General features: G+C 39.6%; 1 protein-coding gene across 7 annotated transcripts in view; it reads right to left on the reverse strand.

Moving 5' to 3' along the window:
• msi2b (musashi RNA-binding protein 2b) overlaps positions 1 to 22,144 on the reverse strand; it is a 626,013-nt gene that overhangs the window by 256,691 nt on the left and 347,178 nt on the right. For all 7 annotated transcript variants that reach the window (XM_061962104.1, XM_061962107.1, XM_061962103.1 and 4 more), the window contains one exon: positions 14,537 to 14,585. In XM_061962104.1, the coding sequence (XP_061818088.1) occupies positions 14,537 to 14,585 (49 nt within the window). The remainder of the gene's footprint in view (positions 1 to 14,536; positions 14,586 to 22,144) is intronic.

Genomic DNA, 22,144 nt, shown 5'->3' on the forward strand with positions numbered 1-22,144 from the left:
GTCAAAAAAGTGAGAATAACTTAGTGATTGGCTGTTTGTTTTTTGCACTGCTAGAACCAAAAATTGATAATACCCCAATCAAAAGGCTTCAAGAATAATCCAATTAAAGCTTATTCAATGTTCTATTTGGTTTGTCGAATACACAATATAGCAAAGATGCAATGACCAACCGAGCTGAAACATCAATAAGGTCATTATGCAATATAAAATTATAATATAGAATGGTACCTCAACTTAACAGTGTTTTGAGATAAGAGTTGTCTTTCGGCTAACTGTTATGCTTTTGTAGTAAAAATTGCAGTTAAAAGCTCATTAGTTGGAGTAGCAAATGCCACAGTGAAGCCTGCAAGATCCCCCAAATCATCTGGTCTTACTCGCTGGCTAGCATTAGCTTATAGCTAGATATGGACATAACTTTGTTTTTCAACCAATAAGGGTGTTAAAAGTGATTGTGGAGGAAAGTGAAGAAACAATCAAAAACATGACCAAGCTTATTGCCAACTTGGGGAAGCAATTCTGGCATTGCACTCATTCTGTTTCCATGCAGTGAATTAGTCTGTTTCTCATATTATTCGGTTTAAAAAAAGCATCCTACAACCCATAGAAACATCTTAATCTGATCGTGTTTGGCTTTTGACATGTACAAATTGTGTTGTTTTGGAGTGGCGGAGCACCAATTATAATAATTTTAAATTAATTTCAATGGGAGACATTGATTTAAAACAGCACTAAGTAACTTTTCAACCTTTATAAAATATTTTCATAACTTTTGAGATGATACATAAATCATTGAATGACACCCCTGTCATAGCCTGTGGGGTTCTGTATCGCTTTTACTGGCGCTAAGCCACTTTGAGGAGGGTGGAAGGAATCCTGCCACACAAAAAAACTACAAATGTGCCGACTTGCTTTACGACATACGTCACTTCATCATTCCTTATTCGTTAAAAAGACGGAAGTCGATGCAAACGTCTACGTGCCCCCAGAAAACTAAAAGAAGAAGAAGAACGCGTATGTGCATTTACTGCTATCATGGCCGAAGCCTCAAATCAACCAAAGAAACAAAAGGTTTTGTCTAAGAAGACAAAAAAGAAAAAGCGATGTTAACCAGTTAAAAGGATATTTTACCTGTAATGTCCCTAATGTCACTTACGAGAATGTCAGAAACAAACCAGGATCAATTTTCACAACTGGGAAGTCCATCGAACATGTTGCGGTAGCAAACCATCCTTCCTGTACAACATCAATGACCAACAGTATCACCTTAAAAATTGGCAAATATTTTCACAGACACCCACTAAAATCCTGTAGAGAATATTTCATGTCAAACACTTCAATATTTTTCTACATTTTCATCACATGTAGGTGTAAAGAACACAAGTCGCAAACAATAATTAATAAAGTTGTGCCTCAGCCACATACACACAAACTGTCCTTTGGTCTACAGCAACAATAATGCATTTCCACCTTGGCTTTCATTCACTACGGTTTAAAGATAACATTCTTATCAAAAATATGTCTCGGTTTTCACATTCTGTCTTGGTTTTAGTACAATTGAACACAAATTGGTGACTCAGTTTTGTTATTGAGTATGGCTGCAAAAAACTAACCTGACTCTCGCCAGATCCTTAAAGTTCGCTGAGCTCCACACAAGGATCTGGGACTTCTCAATAGGAGATGTATTTCAGAAAGCGTGGCCTTATAAAAAAAATCATTGTATGTGATTGGATAAACCACTTGTCTGTTGTCTTCAATGACGTGCTACTTCAACCACTCACATCGAAATCAACCCGTGACGCTGAAAAAAGCAAGGCTGGGAAATCCAAAACAGAACAGTCGACATATTGGATAACAACAGAGAAAAACTTTTACTGAAACAACACAGCAATGTCAGTAGACGATCGATTCGACAAAACAGTTGCAATAGCAGAATCAATGTCAGCACACGACTCCTCGCTGTGTGCCGCCATTGTTGTTTGAATCAAACAGTTGCTTCGGCGCTACGTCACATCTATGAAATCCCGCCCGGCGATCCTGATTGGTTCATTATTTATTGCTATCTTGAAGGAGTTTGCAATGCCCTCGGGCCCAGATCCTTGTGTGGAGCTCAGCGAACTACAAAGATCTGGCGAGAGTCGGGTTAGCAAAAAACCCAACTAAAGAGCCAAATAAGATTACAGCATACAGTAATAGTCCAACCAAAGTCGATGAGAGCCTTAAAACCTTTGTTTCCAAAGTGACAGTTTTGTAAAGAGAAACGCCGATTACATGTGTTCACGTAAACAAATCTGTGCGTTCTTGGATGTAACACGAGTGCAGGCACTTTAATAAATAAGGTGAGAAACGTTACTGAAATAAAGAAAGACGTACGGAGGTGGCATTCATCGGGCCCATTCAATAAAAGTCAAAGTGATGTTAAATGTTCATTTGTATTTCACATTGTTTCCTGTTAATAAAACTAAGGTGTTCTGAGTTAGCATTTTTGGGTGTCTACAACAGATGAATTTGATTTACATTGTTAACGATTCTGTTTTTCAACTGGCCTTGACCCCAAACCCTTAAGGAAAACCGTTTTAATATGCAAGAAAAAGTACAATTTCACTTGTACACATTCCCTTTTCTTCCTAGCACAAAATGAGTTCCAAGAGAAAAGAGAAGGTGGAATGGAGGCGGAGCGATGTGGATGCTGCAGTAAAGCACGGAACAATAGACACCCTCTGGCATCAACCCCTGGACGGTCCAAGCTGCTCACCGGAGACATTGAAGTCGTCCACAATGAACGGCTGCTGAGGCAAGGGTGGCTTTGGAGAGTTCAATTTCCGACACAATCGGCAGTATTCTACTCCTTTAAATGCCAAGGAGATGGTGCTCTACACGCGCCTTTGTCGGAGGCTTTGCTTACGGCCAGTGTCCTCTAAGCAGGAGACACAACGGGAGAAAGACAAGAGGTGGTGAAGTCAGGACAGGACGGGGAGAGGGTGTGGAGCAAAACTAGTCGCACTGTGTAAAATAAAAAGCATAAAAGAATAAGACGAGGGGGGAAAAAAAGCGATAATGGGAAGGGTAGAGAATGTCTCCTCTGGCTGTTGTTTGTTCGGCCTCACAGGGACCGTCTGAAGGACAATGCTGCTACTAGTGGAGTGTGACGTTTGTCCTCTATCCAATTTCGCACGGCTCCACAGAAATCACACTTACAATCAGGTGTCAATCATGCATCTTGCACACAATCGCCTCACACACTAATGCCAATGCTATAAAGGAATATGCAATGACAACATGAAAACAATGCCAAGATGTAAGATGAATTTTGTCTTTTCAGATTTATAAATGTTACAATGTTGGATACTCTCGTTAAACAATATCCAAGCGTCAAATTATAAGGTTCATGCATTTTGGCGTGAGCGTTCACGTAGTTTTGGATGCTTCTGTTCGCGGGGTTTTACAATCTGGCTATGTTGTGACATTAATGCCAGATTATTTAGACATTAAGTCAAGCTTTCAGGCTTTAAAGACACACAAAAAAGGTAGGATAAAGTATTATTTTCATCCAATTTTGGCATGAGCATAATACCACTGATAGAAATGTTGCTAAAATGCAACTTTTTTTATGCAGGTCTGAATTGATTGGAGCGTGTGCAGGTGTACCGAATGTTGTGACCGAGTGAATCTATATATAATGTTTACAAAGTTTATTTTGGACAATGTTTGAAAAAAAAAATAGCGGGGACGACTGTCTACAGTGTAGATTTTCAAATGTTTGATTGTTGAACTTTTGGGGAGGGTGGAGCATGGTGTCTTTTGCAGACTGGAAACGCCGTAAATACAAATTACATTTAAAATGTTACAGTTTGCCCTTTGTTTTCTCCTCCATTTTCTTGCCTTGTACTTAGTGAAATTGTCACATTTTTTTCTTTTTCAAGCAATATTTTTTAATTTTATACTTGAGTGGTGTTTGATACAAACAAGATTTTAATTTTGTCAAAAAGCAAAATATGTGTTATTTGCTGTCACTAATTAAAATTGTTATTGCATTTATATATGTAACATGTTTTTAATCCCCCAAGAGTCTATTTTTGGGCCCTCTACTTTTTAAATATCTATATGCAACCACTGGCAAAGATTATTGAAACTAAAAACAATGAAATTTGGTACTACAATTATGCAGATAAAACACAAATCCAAATACGGTAACCATAACTCCTGAAGACTATGTTCCAATTCAAGCCCTGATCAAATGTATTGATGAAGACTGAATGTGTACCCTTAAAAAAAACATATCAAGGATTAAATGACTGATGAATTCGCAGGACTTGGAAAAAAATTTGTTAAGTGGATTACTGTAACGCCGTTTTTAAAGAATTCAAAATGCTGCAGCCTGAGTCCTTACAAAATGTAGGAAAGTAGATCCAGTTCTCAGATCCACACACTGGTTTCCTGTTGATCAAACTATTTGTTTATATATATTAGTGCGGGTTGATAAAGCGTTGAACGGTGTAGGGCCTCAATACAAGGTGTCTCATTGTCATCCCATTGGATTGAGTTTTTTCTTGCCCTGATGTGGGATCTGAGCCGAGGATGTCGTTGTGGGTTGTGCAGCCCTTTGAGACACTTGTGATTTAGGGCTATATAAGTAAACATTGACTGATTGATTGATTGACATTTGTGATCTTCTAGTTATGAACCATCCAGAGCCCTCACGTCATTAGGGCCAGACCTGTTTTCTGTTCTCAGAGTTAAAAGAAAAGACGGAGATTCAGAATTCAGCTTCCATGCTCCTCACTTGGGGAACAGATTCCCAGAAAACTGCAGGTCTGCATTTTTAATCAAGGTTAAAAACTAGTGCTGTCAAACGATTAAATGTTTTAATCAGAAAAATCGTCATTAATCACAGTACTTAATTGCATTATTTAAATTAACTCTAAAAAAATATTCCAATATTTTGGCACAAATGTATTGATTACATGTTTCGGAGTCTCCTCACTCATCTTTGCACTGGTGTCTGCATTGAACTGATCACTGACCGTAGAACAACCCACACCACTTTCAGGTAACTATCCACGATTAAAGTAAAAAAAAAAAAGCATTTGGGGTCAAAATAAATTGGGTGATTAATCTGTTGATACATGATTATTGCAATATTTTTTGTGATCAATTGCATGTGTTAACTCATTAATATTGACAGCCCTCCTATACACATTTATCCTGCCTAGCCCTTAAATTACTATAAATAATTACTTTATCTTATGCATTTTTTATTTATAAGTTTACTTAACTTATTTGTTTTTCTCTTACACTATTTTGCTTGTTTTCTATTTCACTAATCACTTTTATTATATTTGGGCATTTTTATAATTACTTATCTATTTTATTATATTTGTGCATTTTTTTAATTGTTTGTATCTATCTTATTCTATTTTGTGTTGCGATTGTCCTTGTTTTATTATAATGTGCCAATATGCCAATATTTTTAATGCATTACGTAAAGCACACGCACAAATAAATGTGCGTTTCCTTAGTCAAATGTATTTAGTATTTTACAATTTACTGTTATTTTGCAAAGCATTTCCAGCGGTAAACTGTTGTATTGGTGAGTTGTAGAAAGTTATACATCAGTATCATGTTTTTAGATGGATAAAAATAGGCTATGATTGGAATTATTTTTTCATGACTCAATATGTAGGGTAAAAATTTACACAGGTGGCGAATTGATTTGGAGTGCAGGAAACTAGATGTGCAGCTAGTGGACCAAGGCACTGGTTTTGCCTTATAATATATTTAATGCCCTTTTTTTGTGGTCATGGAAGCAGTTGAGCCATTAATATTACACAACCACACCAGTGGCACTGATGAATTATTCAAATGTTCTTATGGGTCTGTAATATTCAATGTGTTTCATCTTGGAGACCTGTTGTCTGCTCAAGATAAAAGCGGAAAATGTCTACTGTTTCAAATTCCCACTGGAACAAAATATCAAAATGCTATCAAGAGAAGCAGTGAACGAAGAAACAAACCACACCTTCCACCTGCCTCATTGTCACACTTAATATAAATATAACAAAAAAAAAATCACCATGGAGGCTTTTCTCTATCATTGTCTTCACTTGAAGGGCATTTTGCCGCCCAAAGGCAAATGTCTAACCAAGTCCCCGAGCGGTGCGTCCATCCCCGCTCACCAGGGGCTGCCTGTGCAGCAGACAGGGGAGTGAAAAAAAATAAGACGGTGGACGAGATAGAAAAGGGAGAAAACGCCTTTGTCTCAAAGACCCCACACTGGGTTCTGTCACTACAGATCAAAATCCCCTCAAAGCCATAGATCACTTCCACTATAGTTCACATATTCCACACTTGGAAACTGTTAACCAGGCTCAAAGAGTTTGTCTGCACAGCATACTCACACAGATAAAGAGAAAGAAGGAGAGTGGGTGAGACAGCAACGTATACCAGAGGAGGAATAAACATGGATGTGATCTCTGATCTGGGGAGTTACCTATCTAAATTGAGTGACATCATACCAAAACAGCAAAACAATGTATAATTCACCAAAGACCATAACTGCTATGTGTTATTTTACATTGTTAAACAGAAGAAGGGAAACAATTCCTGGTCAATTCTGTGTCTAACGCCTCTATTATCACACACAGAGCCACTTAAAAGTGGGATAGTTCAGGTCTGATGCTTAGTGGAAACAGTGATAATGGCAGCTGTAAGAGAAACGTAGGCCAGCCAGTGTGGCGGCGGAAGAATACTTTGGAAAACCTCAGCCACTGATGCCCTTACAGTTGGCGCTGGACATCAAGTTCATAATTCAGGCTATGTCTACACTAAGCCGGAAAACCCCTTAAACAAATAATTATTTAGCCTAAGCCTCGTTTCAGCCACACTAAATCACCGTTTAAGGTTCCCCTCCTTGGCCAATTTTTTACACGGGTAAGTGCGCCGTCTATTTCTTGAATCTCTGGCTCTTAGCTTTGTATGGACTCATTGATCGTTAACAAACTGAGTTCGGAGAAGAAGTGACGCCAGAAAGACCACGCCCCACACAGGAAGTGACATCAGAAAGAACGCGCCACAGCCAGCTTCATAACAACCCGTTCGGTAACTCGGCGGCAACCACTAGAAAGAAGGAGGCGAGTCATCCAGACGTGCCCGTGTTTCTCCTTCTTGTACATGTACAGACGCTTGTGGAAATCACACATGAATAGAAGGAAACGCGCAATTGCAGCTATTTCGGATACAACACATCTCAGACGGCAACATAGCAATGTTGAGCGACGGTTTTGCAGAAGCCCTGGAAGAACGGCAGCCTGGTGGGATATGTTTGTCACCGAGTGTGTTGTGTCAGAGGAATGGCAGGAAAACTTTCGAATATCCAGGTCAGCTGGGATTCTACTTAGTGAAAAACTTTGTCCATTTGTCGAAGGAGAGTCAAAAATGCGGGCTCCCGTGGACAAGGGAATACTACGAAAAATAGCGAATGCATTTGGACTGGTAAAGCAGACTGTCAGTTTTTGTCCGCCATGTATGTCGAGCGATTACTCAACGTCTAGTTTTGTACTCCGTAACTATTGTGAAGCCATGAAGTGGTTGCGGCCGTCAAGTACGACCGCCAATTTCAGCCTACAGGCACAGTGTCCTGTTGTCGGTTGTTATAAAATGTTCTTTATCACATTGTTTACTTTCAAACGTCCATTAAAGATATGTTTAATGTATGTTGGCTCAGGTGTGATTCACTACAATAGTCTAGCAGCTGCTGATGGTGAGGCAAGCAAGGTTTACTGTTAAAAAGAAATGTGGCAATAGTCTACATTGAATCACAGGGTACGGATACACTTCCAAGTCAGAGGTGACTATGACGTGTGCATTTTTCCGCGCATGCATACTATGTTGCGCTGTGCCGGCGGACGGAGGGGGTCTTAAACAGTGGCATTGTTGTGTGTGGACACGGATAAGGTTAGGTTTGATTTACCCTGGATAACCTTAGTGTAGAATAAGCCTCAGGCTTGTAGCTCTATGCCTAGCACTATCGCTCTATCATTCTGCATGGGCTGGAACAGGCGGGTTACACTTGCTAGGGAGAGTGATAGTATTGTGTTTGTTATGCACATAAATGGTAGCGAAAAGACAACATCTTGACAAAAATTAATGTAAACATTTACTGTACATCTATTATTATTATGAGTGTAACGATTAATCAATATATTGATTTATATTGCCTAGATGCAACTACATTGTTTATTGTTTATTGTTTATTGAATGGATCCCCATTAGCTGACGCCAAGGCGACTGCTAGTCTTCCTGGGGTCCATATAGGAGCATACAAAATTAAAATACAAAGAATACATGCAATAACAGACATTATACAATGGAAAAATACAACATAAGATAAAAAGCTAGTTAAAACCAGTATTAAAAATTCACGTCATGTGGGCAGCTGCAATAGGTGTATCTTCAAAGCTGTCTTGAATGACAATTTACTTTGTGAGAGATTAATGTGAGATGGCAACCCATTCCAGAATGATGTACATCTATACATGACTGTATGTTTGAGGAGATTGGTCCTGGGAGCAGGAAGTGCCAAATAGCCATTGCTGGCATTCCTAGTGTCATGAATATGTGTGTTAGTTGATTTTAAAAACTGTTTGTAAAAGTAATCTGGTGATTGATCTAAAATGATAGTTCTAAAGAACATAAGGAGACTACAATACATCTTTTGTTCAACAGACAACCAGGACAGGCGTGAATGCATAAATGAAATATTAGTGTGCAAAGAACATTTAAGTACCAGTCTAGCGGCTCTGTTCTGAACAAGTTGCAGTTTGTTCAGGTCAGACTTAGTCGTAGCGGACCATATTATAGGACAGTAATGAAGATGACAGAAAACCAAGGACTGTATGACTTGAGCCATTGTTGAGGATGTCAAGAAGGTGGAGCACTTCCTGACCATGGCTAAACCTCTTCCCATTTTCATTGAAATACCATCAATATGATCGGACCATGACAGTTGACTGTCTAATAGCACACCAAGCAATTTTGCTTTTTTGACCTGCTCAATACGTATGTCTGACATTAAAATATGAAGCTGTGGGTCATCAACAAGCATATGCCTGGATCCAAAAATAATGCTTTTTGTTTTGTCAATATTCACAACAAGTTTACTATCATTTACCCAGCGGGACACTCTTTCCAGGTCCTGATTTAAGTTATTTTCTAGGTCATTTAAGGTAGAGGCAGTACTGTATAGAGTTGTGTCATCTGCATACATAACCATATTGGTGTTTGTTGTAACACAGGGAAGATCATTAGTAAAAATAATAAAAAGTAAAGGACCTAAGCAGCTTCCTTGAGGCACACCGCAGTAATTGTACTTGTGTTCAGATAGGCTACCATTGAAACACACGCTCTGTGATCTTCCTGATAGATAGCTCAACATCCAAGAAAGTGACATACTATTAAAACCATATTTTCTCAGTTTGGAGATCATTATGTTGTGATCTATGACATCGAATGCCACACTAAAGTCAATCAGGACAGTACCAACCATCTTCTTGACATCCATTTGTGACAGCCAGTCATCAGTCAGCTGAGCTAGAGCAGTAGATGTTGAGTGACCTTGCCTATAAGCATGCTGGGAATCCGACATCAGTTTGTTGTAGGTAAAGTAATCTTGAATTTGTTTGAAAACAACTTTTTCCATCAATTTACTAAGAACAGGAAGTATGCTTATTGGTCTACTGTTTTTACCAGTAAAATCTTTATTTTTGTCCTTGGGTAGAGGGATGACCTTAGCCTCCTTCCAAACCCCAGGACAGACTCCATATCTTAATGATTTATTAAATATATGACAAATCGGAGTTGATACATGGCATGCCGCAATACTTAACAATTTGCCATCTAGCATGTCCGTCCCAGCAGGTTTATCAGATGGCAGTGATAACAACAATTTCTCAATATAAGAATTACTAACTGGTACAAAATCGAACCTGCAGTTTTTACCCTTCATTATATGATTTTCAATTAATGTGCATGAGGAGGAGCCATCAGAAGGCGTCATATTCACTCTCAGATTTTCCACCTTGTTTGTGAAGTAATTATTAAAATATGTGGCAATTTCCATTGGCTTAGTCAGGTAAGCTCCATCAACTTCTATACATAGATGTGAGCTCTGCAAGTTTGCCTTCCGGAAGATAAGTATCTATCCAAGATCGTTTTAAAAGGGAATCGATCAATTTTATCGATACTAGAAAAAGGAAAACATCAGATTGAAGAACAGCAGACTTTATATTAAGTTTAAAACTTGTAATGATTAGGACGTTAATCGTTATTCAAGTCTTTCGGCTCGTCTGTGGCATCATCGAAAACAAACAATGGCAGATATATTTGTGTGACGGCTTTTCAAGACCTTAGGGTCTTGTTACCTTTCCCGTAGGAAGTATACATTTAATTAATATGATCCAGTAGGGTTGTCAAAAATATCGATACTTTAATACCAAGTTGATACCAACAGGCAAAAATGACATTAATACCAGCTATTTTCAGTTTCATCAGCATTGAATATGATTGTAACACTTTCCTTGGCAAGCTGCTTCAGTTCTCAGTGCATGAGACCCGAAAAATAGCCAGTGTTTCCCATATATTTACTTATTCGTAGAAGCCTGTCACAAATGCGGACTTGAGATTTCCGGTTGGCCCTTACTTAAAAAGAAATTATAACGAAAAACAAACAAAAAAGAACAGCAAAAATGGAAAAATAGAACATAACTCAATGAGAAAAGGCTAAAAAAAAAAGTATTCTAACACCAAACAAACACAAAGATTTGTCTTTAGATGTATGTTTTAGCTTTTTTATTAGCCTATTACATTACAAATTACATGATAATGTTACACCACCACCATATTTACAGAATATTAAGAACAATATTGTTTGTTTTATGTTCTTTTTTAATGTAAAATAGTTGACAATTGTTATTTATGACCATATTTATAAGCACAGTATTGTTTGTTTTGATATACTGATAAGCTATAGGCTGTTCATTTCAGAATGTATGGTTACCTTTTGGCAGCTAATACTGCAATCTAAAAAGAAAAGAACATGGGTCCAGTTTTATTATGTTAATCGGGGTATTAAACAAATATTGAACATTTTAGAAATGCACATATATCTGTATCGACGACTGAAATTTCAGTCTTATCACAAACCTATATTCCAGATGCAACAAGAAATTAGAGATTTAAAGGGGAACTGCACTGTTTTTGAATTTTGCCTATAATTCACAACCCTCATGAAAGTCAGGAACAGATGTAATTTTTTAATGCCTTCTAACTTGTCAATAATACATGTAAATAAACATCAGCTTACAATGGAGCCATGATGTCATTGCGTCTATTCTGACCACACAACCCAATAAATAACCATCCAAAAAGCGCCAAGAATACTCCATTTACATTTTGTGATCTGTATATTAACAAAGTATTAGCGATATTGTTATTATAAGCGCTAACTTTATCGACCATTTAGTGGCACTATAATCAAGAGAGGTAACTACCTTTTAACTACCTTATGCTGCTCTATTGACATGAGCTGGTGAGCTGCTTTCTCGCCTCTGAGCTCGTGAAAATTAATTCTAGATAATAAATCCTGCTTGTCAACTTGGGAGTAAAATGACGTGGACATAAACTGACACGTTGGTACACTTTGACAGCCAACTTAGACCCGAAGTTGGCGAGAAAAACACGCCTTTTTTTAAAACCCTTTGCGAGGATAATGAGTTTTTCTTAATCTAAACGGGAATATATCAACATTTTAACAGTTGGCATCCCAGTGAGAGCAGACATTGTACAGTAAGTGACGTTTATTATGTTAGTTGGGTCTCATGAAGTCTGCAGTGAGTAGTAATCAGTGTTCATCAACGTTGTGATGCGTCTATAAAATTAATGCGCCACCGTATGCCTAAAATTAGCAAAATATGTAAATATTAGATGTTATTATGAATGTACCTGGTAATACATTACATACATATATACTTACAGCATGTATATAAAACCTTAAAGGGGAACTGCACTTTTTTTTTTTTTCCTATCGTTCACAATCATTATGAAAGACATGACAACGGATGGATTTAAAAAACAAAACAAAAAAAACAGAATCTGTGTTGGCCCTGCGATGAGGTGGCAACTTGTCCAGGGTGATTGTAGCTGAGAAAGGCTCCAGCACCTCCCGCAACCCCAAAAAAGGGACAAGTGAAAGAAAACGGATGGATGGAAGTCAACTTACAGTGGAGCCAATGGGAGGTCCTCTATTTCGCCCATAACTTCCGATAAATAACCATTCAAAACCCGACAACAATACTACATTTACATTTGTGACTAGAATATTAACCAAGTATTGGTGATATTGTTATTATAAGTGCTAAGGCAGACCAACTACTTTTGTATTTATAGCGTGCCGATGTTTACATCATCAAATGGTCAGCTATTTCCTTGCTTTCCTGCTCCCTGTAAGTTTATTGTAGATCAAATCATGCATCTCACCTGAACAAAAGAAGTCTGAGGATGTATTCTGTCAAGTTGGTAGACTTTGACAGCCATTTAGGACTTGGAACTGGCGAGAACAACACAAAGATATGCTTGGTCCCCCCTACCACCCCATTTCTTTACGAGGATTATGAGTTATTTTTAATCTAAATGGAAATATATGAACATCCTATCGGTAGGCATCCTAATGACAGCAGACCTTATACAGTAAGTCAGTGGTCCCCAACCTTTTTGTAGCTGCGGACCGGTCAACGCTTGAAAATGGTATATACATTGATATATAGTGTATATATTGTGTTTTTATGTTGATTTAATTTAAAAAAAAAAAAAAAAAAAAAAAAACTAAACATTTTTTTCTTTTCTTGTGCGGCCCGGTACCAATCTGTCCGCGGACCGGTACCAATCTGTCCGCGGACCGGTACCGGGCCGTGGCCCGGTGGTTGGGGACCACTGCAGTAAGTGATAGTTTATTATGTTTGTGGGCTCTCATAAAGTCTGCAGTGAGTAATAATCAGTGATGAAGAGAAAAAAAAGCAAACGTTGTGATGCGTTTTTGAAATTATTGTGCAAAATACGTAAATATTAAATGTTTTTATAAATGTGGCAGTTACTACATTACATATATACTTACAGCATGTATATAATACCTCAATAGAGGTGTTTGGATGTTTTTTAAGCGCTTTCTAGGCGGAATAAAGCGACTCCCATAGGCTCTATTGTAAGCTGACATTTGCTCGCATTTATTTACTAGTTAGAATACTTAAAAAAAGAAACACAAATGTGTGCTTGTCTTGCATAAGGTTTGTGAATGATATGCACATTCCAAAAAAAGGGCAGGCCCCCTTTAAATGCAGAAAACAACGCCAAATACATGATGAATAAAATGGATGAAGGAAAATTTAACATACATTTTACCTTCATTGAAGAAGTTAATAACACAAAATACAGGGCAAATATTAAGCACAAAAAAAACCCCACAAACCTGAATCTTACGAAATGTGTGGGAAAGAAAACCATATTACAACTGTAGATGTCTAATCTTCAACACTCTGCCCCAATTAATCTATGAGCTAATGAACAATGAGATCATACATTTGTCCTTTTGTTTATCCGTGTGTTGATGGTGTGCAAGATGCATTTCTTGCTAGAAAGTAACAGTTTTTCTGGCTCAGTTCAGTATGAAGCTGTGATGAACAAACAAGGAAACTGACTGATGTGACAGAAAAGCCTGCATCTCTCTCTTGTGAAAATACCTGTCAGCGCCTGTTGACTTACTCACAGATACAATGACACACACACACACACACACACACACACACACACACACACACACACACACACACACACACACACACACACACACACACACGGAGCGAGGCAAGCGGTTTCTTTAAAGTTCCTCTCACAGCCAATAGCAGTCCAGATAAATGACAGCCCTATATGTGGTAACCGGTGGTTAAATCCAGCCTTTGAGTGTGTCGTTCGGCTTAAACACACAGCACTGGCGTATGGTGCGAGGTGCAAACCTGTCTTTGGAAAGTCCTCTGCTTGAGAGAGAGAAACGTTCCCTCATCTAAAGATAAGATGCCGATGTGCGTGCGATAACGTCGGAGCTTCTCCTGGCCGCTATCAGACACTGTTATCTGACTGCACAGCACCCACCATCTCACAATCTTACACCCTTTAAGCACATCTTTGAAACACACAAACTTCATGGCATGCACACACACACACACACACACACACACACACACACACACACACACACACACACACACACACACACACACACACACACACACACACACACACACACACACACACACACACACACACACAAGTTAATGCTGCAACAATCAAAACACAGTACCAATGTATTGATCAGTTTGACACGCTCCCATTGTTGAATAGATGGAACATCTAATAAGTGAAATGGAACTGTTCTATGTTACCAGACAAGGACAGGACATACAATGACTGTTTCCTCAGTTTGCTGTGTACTCACCTCTATGTCTGTTCGTAGTCTTATCAAACATAAGCATGGCGTCATCCACCTGGAAGAGAGAAACAATTTGGTCTATTCAGTAAGTGCCCAACATCATAGTTGAAATACTGTTAGAACTTATAGTATACCATCAATTCCGTACTATAAGCCACTACGCTTCGAACCCTGTGACTTATAAAATGCCACGGCTTATCTATGGATTTATCTTTGCGGACGACCATAATGCAATGTGCAAAGACACTGAAAAAGTGTGTTACTGTGTTTGTGCTATGGTGCCATCTTTTGGTTGTGCACTGCAGGTGCTGCTGGGCAAATGTCTATAGTGTTTCCTGCTGTTTAAAGCTTTGAACCGGAAGTGCAAGTATCGTTCCGTCTTCTAGTCGACTATAGCGTTTCTATTCGTATGGATTCTTCATTCATCACTCCAAGCAACGTTTGTAAGTTTTACAATATAACTAAAGCAATTAATGCTTACTAAACCGTCCCATGTGTGATATCTTTAGGAGTGTTTTCATGCACATTTGTACATGCTATCATAATGTAATGAAGCTAACGTCTTTAGCATTAGCTAATATACTAACACATGGGGAACATTCATCCATCCATCCATTTTCTACCGCTTACTCCCTTTGGGGTCGCGGGGGGCGCTGGAGCCTATCTCAGCTACAATCGGGCGGACGGCGTTTACACCCTGGACAAGTCGCCACCTCATCGCAGGGCCAACACAGATAGACAGACAACATTTACACTCACATTCACACACTAGGGCCAATTTAGGGTTGCCAATCAACCTATCCCCAGGTGCATGTCTTTGGAGGTGGGAGGAAGCCGGAGTACCCGGAGGGAACCCACACAGTCACGGGGAGAACATGCAAACTCCACACAGAAAGATCCCGAGCCCGGGATTGAACTCAGGACTACTCAGGACCTTCGTATTGTGAGGCAGACGCACTAACCCCTGTTCCACCATGCTGCCCACATGGGGAACATATTCACCATTAATTAGTTGCTTATTAACATGCAGATGAGTAACATATTGCCTTTTAATTAGTCATTATTAAGTACTTATTAATGCCTTATTCTGCATGGCCTTATTATACAACCAGTAAGCCGGTAACACTTTAGTATGGGGAACATATTCACCATTGCTAACCCTAACCCCAACCTCAACCCTAACCCTTACCCGCTAACTCTAACCTTATAACTCTAAATTAAGTCTTTGTTACTTAGAATATGTTCCCAATACTAAAGTGTTACCCATTTACGAGTGTCTGTGTTAGTATTATTAACTTAAAATGGCAGTCTTTTTGTATTGTTTTGGTTTTACACATTCCACAGTAAATTCACCAAGACGTCACCGTGGAGTTAATAAGTTTGTTTAGCTGATTGGAGAGCTAGCTTCCGCAGCTAGTGGGTCCATGACGATGACTTCTGTTTTGTTTGATCGGCTGTTTTACTGCCGTGTTACGGCCACTGTATGGAAACAATTAAGGTATGTAGATAACCACTTACAAAATTGTTCTGTGTAAATAACTCATTTCACAAGGTATATACAGTATCTGCGGCTGATCGTCCGGTGCGGCTAAAATATGGATATGGGTGAGGCTTATAGTTCGTGAAATGTAGTATAACCCCTTTGATGTAAACACAGTCATTTAGTTAACATTTCTGATTCTGCAGCAGAAAAGTGGAACACAATGACAATAATGACAAGCACTGAGGAAAATGGAGAACTGTTTGGACAATTTGTTTGATGAACACCGATGTCCAGTCTTGGGGAGGAAGACAGATAAATGCATTACGCTAAGCGAAAGTGAGACAAATGGCCATCCGTCCTCATCTCACAGGCGCGGCAGCAGGAGCATCCACCATAATATCATCCCTCATCATGTCCAATAAAGCCACACACAGATAGGCAGCCTGCATTTTTCCTTCACACGTCTCCTATCTGCAGACAACCTGTGATTTTTATATCTTTGAAGAACTGCTTTAAAAACAGAGTGAGGCATGCTCATTCACTCCGTAATTTTGTCTTCAGGGGAATATAAAAAAGGGACAGGGAGGCAGGCAACAGCAGCAGGCAGAAAGAAAGTGAGCGGGAACACAGCGCCGCTCTCTTCTTGGTTATGGTTTCTAGGTAAGTGTAACGATGTACCTCCGAGGCTTAATGCCGTGCAAGGGGAAATGCGTGCGCACAGGCCTGTGTCTGTGTTTTCATGGGAGGGTGGTAAAGCTTTGGGAGAAGATGGGACGAGGCAAGAATAGGGGTCTCGCTCAAGCAGAACTGTCTGATTGGATAAAAAGTAGTCCCTGGCAGCCAGGCAGACTCGCACTGGCACACCGCTCCTGCCACACTCTGGCTGCACATTTGGCACAGATGTTGACGTTGCTGGGAAAGATGCTGGCACGGTGTGTGGAACCTGGTTCTTTTCTGCACAGCTCGCCGGCCACATGCAGCTATCAGGAACTTTTTAGTGTTTTGAGCACCTCTGCAAAAATATCTGCAAACGGAGGCTGACACTTACTTAAATATACACAATTAACATTATTCTGTACTTGCAGCTTGTATTTTTAGACTTTAGTACTGCAATGTTGCAAAAAAAACAAAAAACAAAAACAGTTCCAGGTGGATGCTAACATTCATATCCCACCAGGATTGGCTGTCTACAATGAAGTTTTTGTTCTATTCTCCACACGACTTCATACCCCACCAAACAAAGTGTTTTTGGTGGAGGGGCTTATCTGTCCAGACTTGCTGATTAGGCCGGTTTTCCTCTGTTGTCACGCTTTAGGTCGCAATGACAAATGAGGGTTATTGCTGTCATTTCCTAATTTGTTCTGCGGTAGCTGACAGAGGCAGTTAAGTCTGGCTACTTTGTGTCTTCCAACTTGACAAACCCATTGTTTTCCATTTATGTAATCTGATTGTTCTCACTGGCCAAAATAAGTTTAACAAATGAAGGATGGCTGTACACTGTACCTACCTGCCTAACTACTGAGTCTCTTCCACTGCCAAAGCTAAATAGCACCAAGAACTATTTCTAGTATCTGGTCCATTTGATAGATTCATGGTCAAGCATCTTCTTCATATGAGACACAAATGAACACATGGGCTACCATTAGCTGAGCCAGTATTTCAAAAAGTTGGCCTGGTTATGACCAGCAGGGGAGCTTTATATTATTTGTGCCTACACTCTACAATACACACAGCTAGGTGGTAGCAGTGATCCAGCTAATCAACAAGCGACCTAGTAGAACTCCGAAGTACAAAGGAAGCCATGTGTACAGAGCTAACGGAGGCAGAAAGATGGAGAGGTTTGTGACATGAATGAAAAGTAAAAGGGAGGTATTTTCAGTGGCAAGGAAACAAGTGACAATACTCAGAATTAAAAAACCCAATGATATGAAGCATACTTAAGGTCTGATATACTAAGGTTTGCGTGTGCTAAAACTTGATAACACAAGCAACTACTAAACGTGTGAAAAGAGGATCGGGTCTCTTAAGTGCGCAGAATAAGGCGTGCAATCCATTTTACTTCTTTGTCTTCATTAATATGCAAAATATATGCTGATCAGGGTTGTTCCGATACCAATATTTTGGTACCGGTACCAAAATGTATTTCAAAACTTTACGATACTTTTCTAAATAAAAGGGACCACACAAATTGGCATTATTGGCTTTATTTTAACAAAAATATCTTACAGTACATTAAACATATGTTACTTATTGCAAACCAAGAACAATTTTGTCCTTGAATATAATAGTGAACAATCAATCAATCAAAGTTTATTTATATAGCCCTAAATCACAAGTGTCTCAAAGGGCTGCACAAGCCACAACAACATCCTCGGCTCAAATCCACATCAGGGCAAGATAAATGTCAACCCATTGAGCATAACGAGAAACCTTGAAAGGGACCGGTGCAATGGATCTCAAACGGATACAGTTAATAATGTGACATACAAGACAACTCGTCTTTTATTAGTAAATAAGCAAACAAAGGCTCCTAATTTGGGTGCTGACACATGCAGTAACATATTGTGTCATTTTCCATTCTATTATTTTGTGAAAATTGTGAGGGACAAGCAGTACAAAATTGATTATTCATCTACTTGTTCATTTACTGTTAATATCTGGTTATTTTTTGTTTTAACATGTTCTATCTACACTTCTGTTAAAATGTAATAATCACTTATTCTTCTGTTTGGATGCTTTACATTAGTTTTGGATGGTACCACAAATGTAGGTATCGATCTGATACCAAGTAGTTACAGGATCATACATTGGTCATATTCAAAGTCCTCATGTGTCCAGGTACATATTTACTGAGTTTATAAACAAAATATGAATAAAAAAACAAAACGAAAAAAGATGTTGTGATTATACAAATATCGATGTAATCATTGTAGTATCGACGAGATACACTCTTGTATTTGGTATCATTACAGTGGATGTCAGGTGTAGATCCACCCATGGCATTTTTTTACATTGAGGAGCGGTCGCTTTTGTTAGCAGTGACGCCGATGAGCTGTTGTATCCTCCTATGGTGTGTAGTGAAGCATGTTTAGCTATTCCTCGTCCTGCAGGGATGATACTTGTAAGAAACTTACTTTATTTGTCGCCATGGAGGCGAGGATTAGTGATTTAAAAGTAGCTGCTAGCTAGCTAGCCATGTCTTAAAGCACCTCTTGTCTTTCAGTGTTATAACTTCACCTTCATCGTTAGTTTTTAAGCCAAAATGCGTCCATTCTCCCTTTTCTGTCTACACACTGTGTCTACTTGTAAGTACTCTGTGATTGTGCGCTGCCGAACATGCTCATGTACCCGTAAAACCAGCAATGTCATGACGTGATGACAGCCGTCATGCCCGTAAAGAAAAAAAGACAAGCCGTACTTTTTAGAGGCGGTATAGTACCGATTATGATTCATTAGTATCGCGGTACTTTACTAGTACCGGTATACTGTACAACCCTAATGCTGAATATCAAAAACACCCACAATACTTGGAGGAGAAAATGCACATTTATTATACAGCATGCAAAATGTGATTAATCAACACTCTACACCATTTTGGGAGCAATATTTAGCGTTCAATTTAGCACGTCTGAAAAGGACCCGCAACTGACACAGTTCCACACACGGCTGTGGGAGTGCTCGCGCTGCAAAGTCACACAATAGACTGAGAATCCTCCGTCCTATGTGTACGTTTCATTTTGGACGATCAGAAATAAAAAAATATTAGCCATTATGTCTATTCAGCACCATCCTTTTATAAATTCATAGCTGCTTGACGACTTCAGGGACTGATTCAAACAAATTCAATTGATGAGTTTTAACGTCATTCAACATTTATTTTCACATAGAATATATATTACAAACATACAGTATATCCTATTTGATGAAAATGTATTGAAGTATACATTATTGGCGTATTGAGCACAGTAGTGCACTTTTAGAGGTTAAAAATGTCACTTTAGATGCACTGCACGACTGCTTCTACAATGCCCATAAAAAGTGGTAAATGTCTCCTGCATGTTTGAAAACATAGCAAAACGCCACAGGTAGGAGCCTAATAACATGAATGTGCAGTAAATGAGAGTGTCTCCCTGGTGATGCCTCGTATAGTACATGCAGACTCTTCATTCAAATAAGGCGGTCTGCATCAATTGCACACACAGTCTTAATAGGTCACACACAACATGCCCACTAATAGCACACATAATATTATAGATGGCACACACTGTTTAGTGCGTGGTATTTAGATCTTAGTAAATCAGGCCCATAGTCTTTGGATTCACCGTAACTATAGTAGGAAATGAGGAAAAACCAGTGTGCGTTTTTTGCCATTCCACTACACTTTGCAACATCCTATCACTGTGAGATGGTAACCCTAACCCTAACACTGTTGCTGCAAAAAAAGCAAAGCAAATATCCCAGTTTAACATTGAGCAATAATTAAGAGTACCAACATTCAATTTGAAGCCCAGATTTAAAAGGATATGCAGTGCAAAAAAGATACACTGCTACCACTGAATACGAGCAGAATCATCACCGTTTTTTGTTGTACGATTTCTTGTGCGTTTGGCATAGTGATGGCAAATTATTATTACAATGATTCATTACTTAATTAAGATTAACTGTGTTTCATAAAAAATGCTCAAATAGATGTACAGTTAGTTAACTGTTTGAAATGTTTCAGGGGTCAATGTTTTTTTTTTGTAACTGTCTTCTGTGTATACAATGTATGTTCAGGGATAGTAAATGCAAATATGTACTTTCACCCTTTCTGATAAACTACAATATTAGAAATATCCATCCATCCATCCATCTTCCTCTGCTTATCCGGGGTCATGTCGCGGGGGCAGCAGCCTAAGCAGGGAAGCCCAGACTTCCCTCTCCCGAGGCGTTCCCAGGCCAGCCGGGAGACATAGTCTTCCCAACGTGTCCTAGGTCTTCCCCGTGGCCTCCTAACGGTCGGACGTGCCCGAAACACCTCCCTAGGCAGGCGTTCGGATGGCATCCTGACCAGATGATCATATTACGCCTATACTGGCTCACCTGCGCTGGCTTCCTGTGCACTTAAGATGTGACTTTAAGGTTTTACTACTTACGTATAAAATACTACATGGTCTAGCTCCATCCTATCTTGCTGATTGTATTGTACCCTATGTCCCGGCAAGAAATCTGTGTTCAAAGATCTCCGGCTTATTAGTGACTCCCAGAGCCCAAAAAAAAAGTCTGCGGGCTATAGAGCGTTTTCTATTCGGGCTCCAGTACTCTGGAATGCCCTCCCGGTAACAGTTAGAGATGCTACCTCAGTAGAAGCATTTAAGTCCCATCATAAAACTCATTTGTCTACTCTAGCCTTTAAATAGACCCCCCTTTTAGACCAGTTGATCTGCCGTTTCTTTTCTTTTCTGCTCTGCACCCCTTTCCCTCGTGGAGTGGGGGGCACAGGTTTGGTGGCCACGGAAGAAGTGCTGTCTGTCCAGAGTCGGGACCCGGGGTGGACCGCTCGCCTGTGCATCGGTTGGGGACATCCCTGCGCTGCTGACCTGTCTCCGCTCGGGATGGTCTCCTGCTGGCCCCACTATGGACCAGACTCTCACTATTATGTTAGATCCACTATGGACTGGACTTTCACAATATTATGCTAGATCCACACAACGTCCATTGCACCGGTCGCCCTGCCCCACATCTGTGGCCCTCTCCAAGGTTTCTCATTGTCATCCCACTGGGTTGGGTTTTTCCTTGCCCTGATGTGGGATCTGAACCGAGGATGTCATTGTGGCTTGTGCAGCCCTTTGAGACACTTGTGATTTAGGGCTATATAAATAAACATAGATTGATTGATTGATTGAGATGCCCGAACCACCTCATCTGGCTCCTCTCGATGTGGAGGAGCAGCGGCTTTACTTTGAGCTCCTCCCGGATGACAGAGCTTCTCACCATATCTCTAAGGGAGAGCCCTGCCACCCGGCGGAGGAAACTAATTTCAGCCGCTTGTACCCGTGATCTTGTCCTTTCGGTCATAACCCAAAGCTCATGACCATAGGTGAGGATGGGAATGTAGATCGACCAGTAAATTGAGAGCTTTGCCTTCCGGC

The sequence above is a fragment of the Nerophis lumbriciformis genome, linkage group LG09 (genome assembly GCF_033978685.3).
Source record: "Nerophis lumbriciformis linkage group LG09, RoL_Nlum_v2.1, whole genome shotgun sequence".
Lineage (NCBI taxonomy): Eukaryota > Metazoa > Chordata > Actinopteri > Syngnathiformes > Syngnathidae > Nerophis > Nerophis lumbriciformis.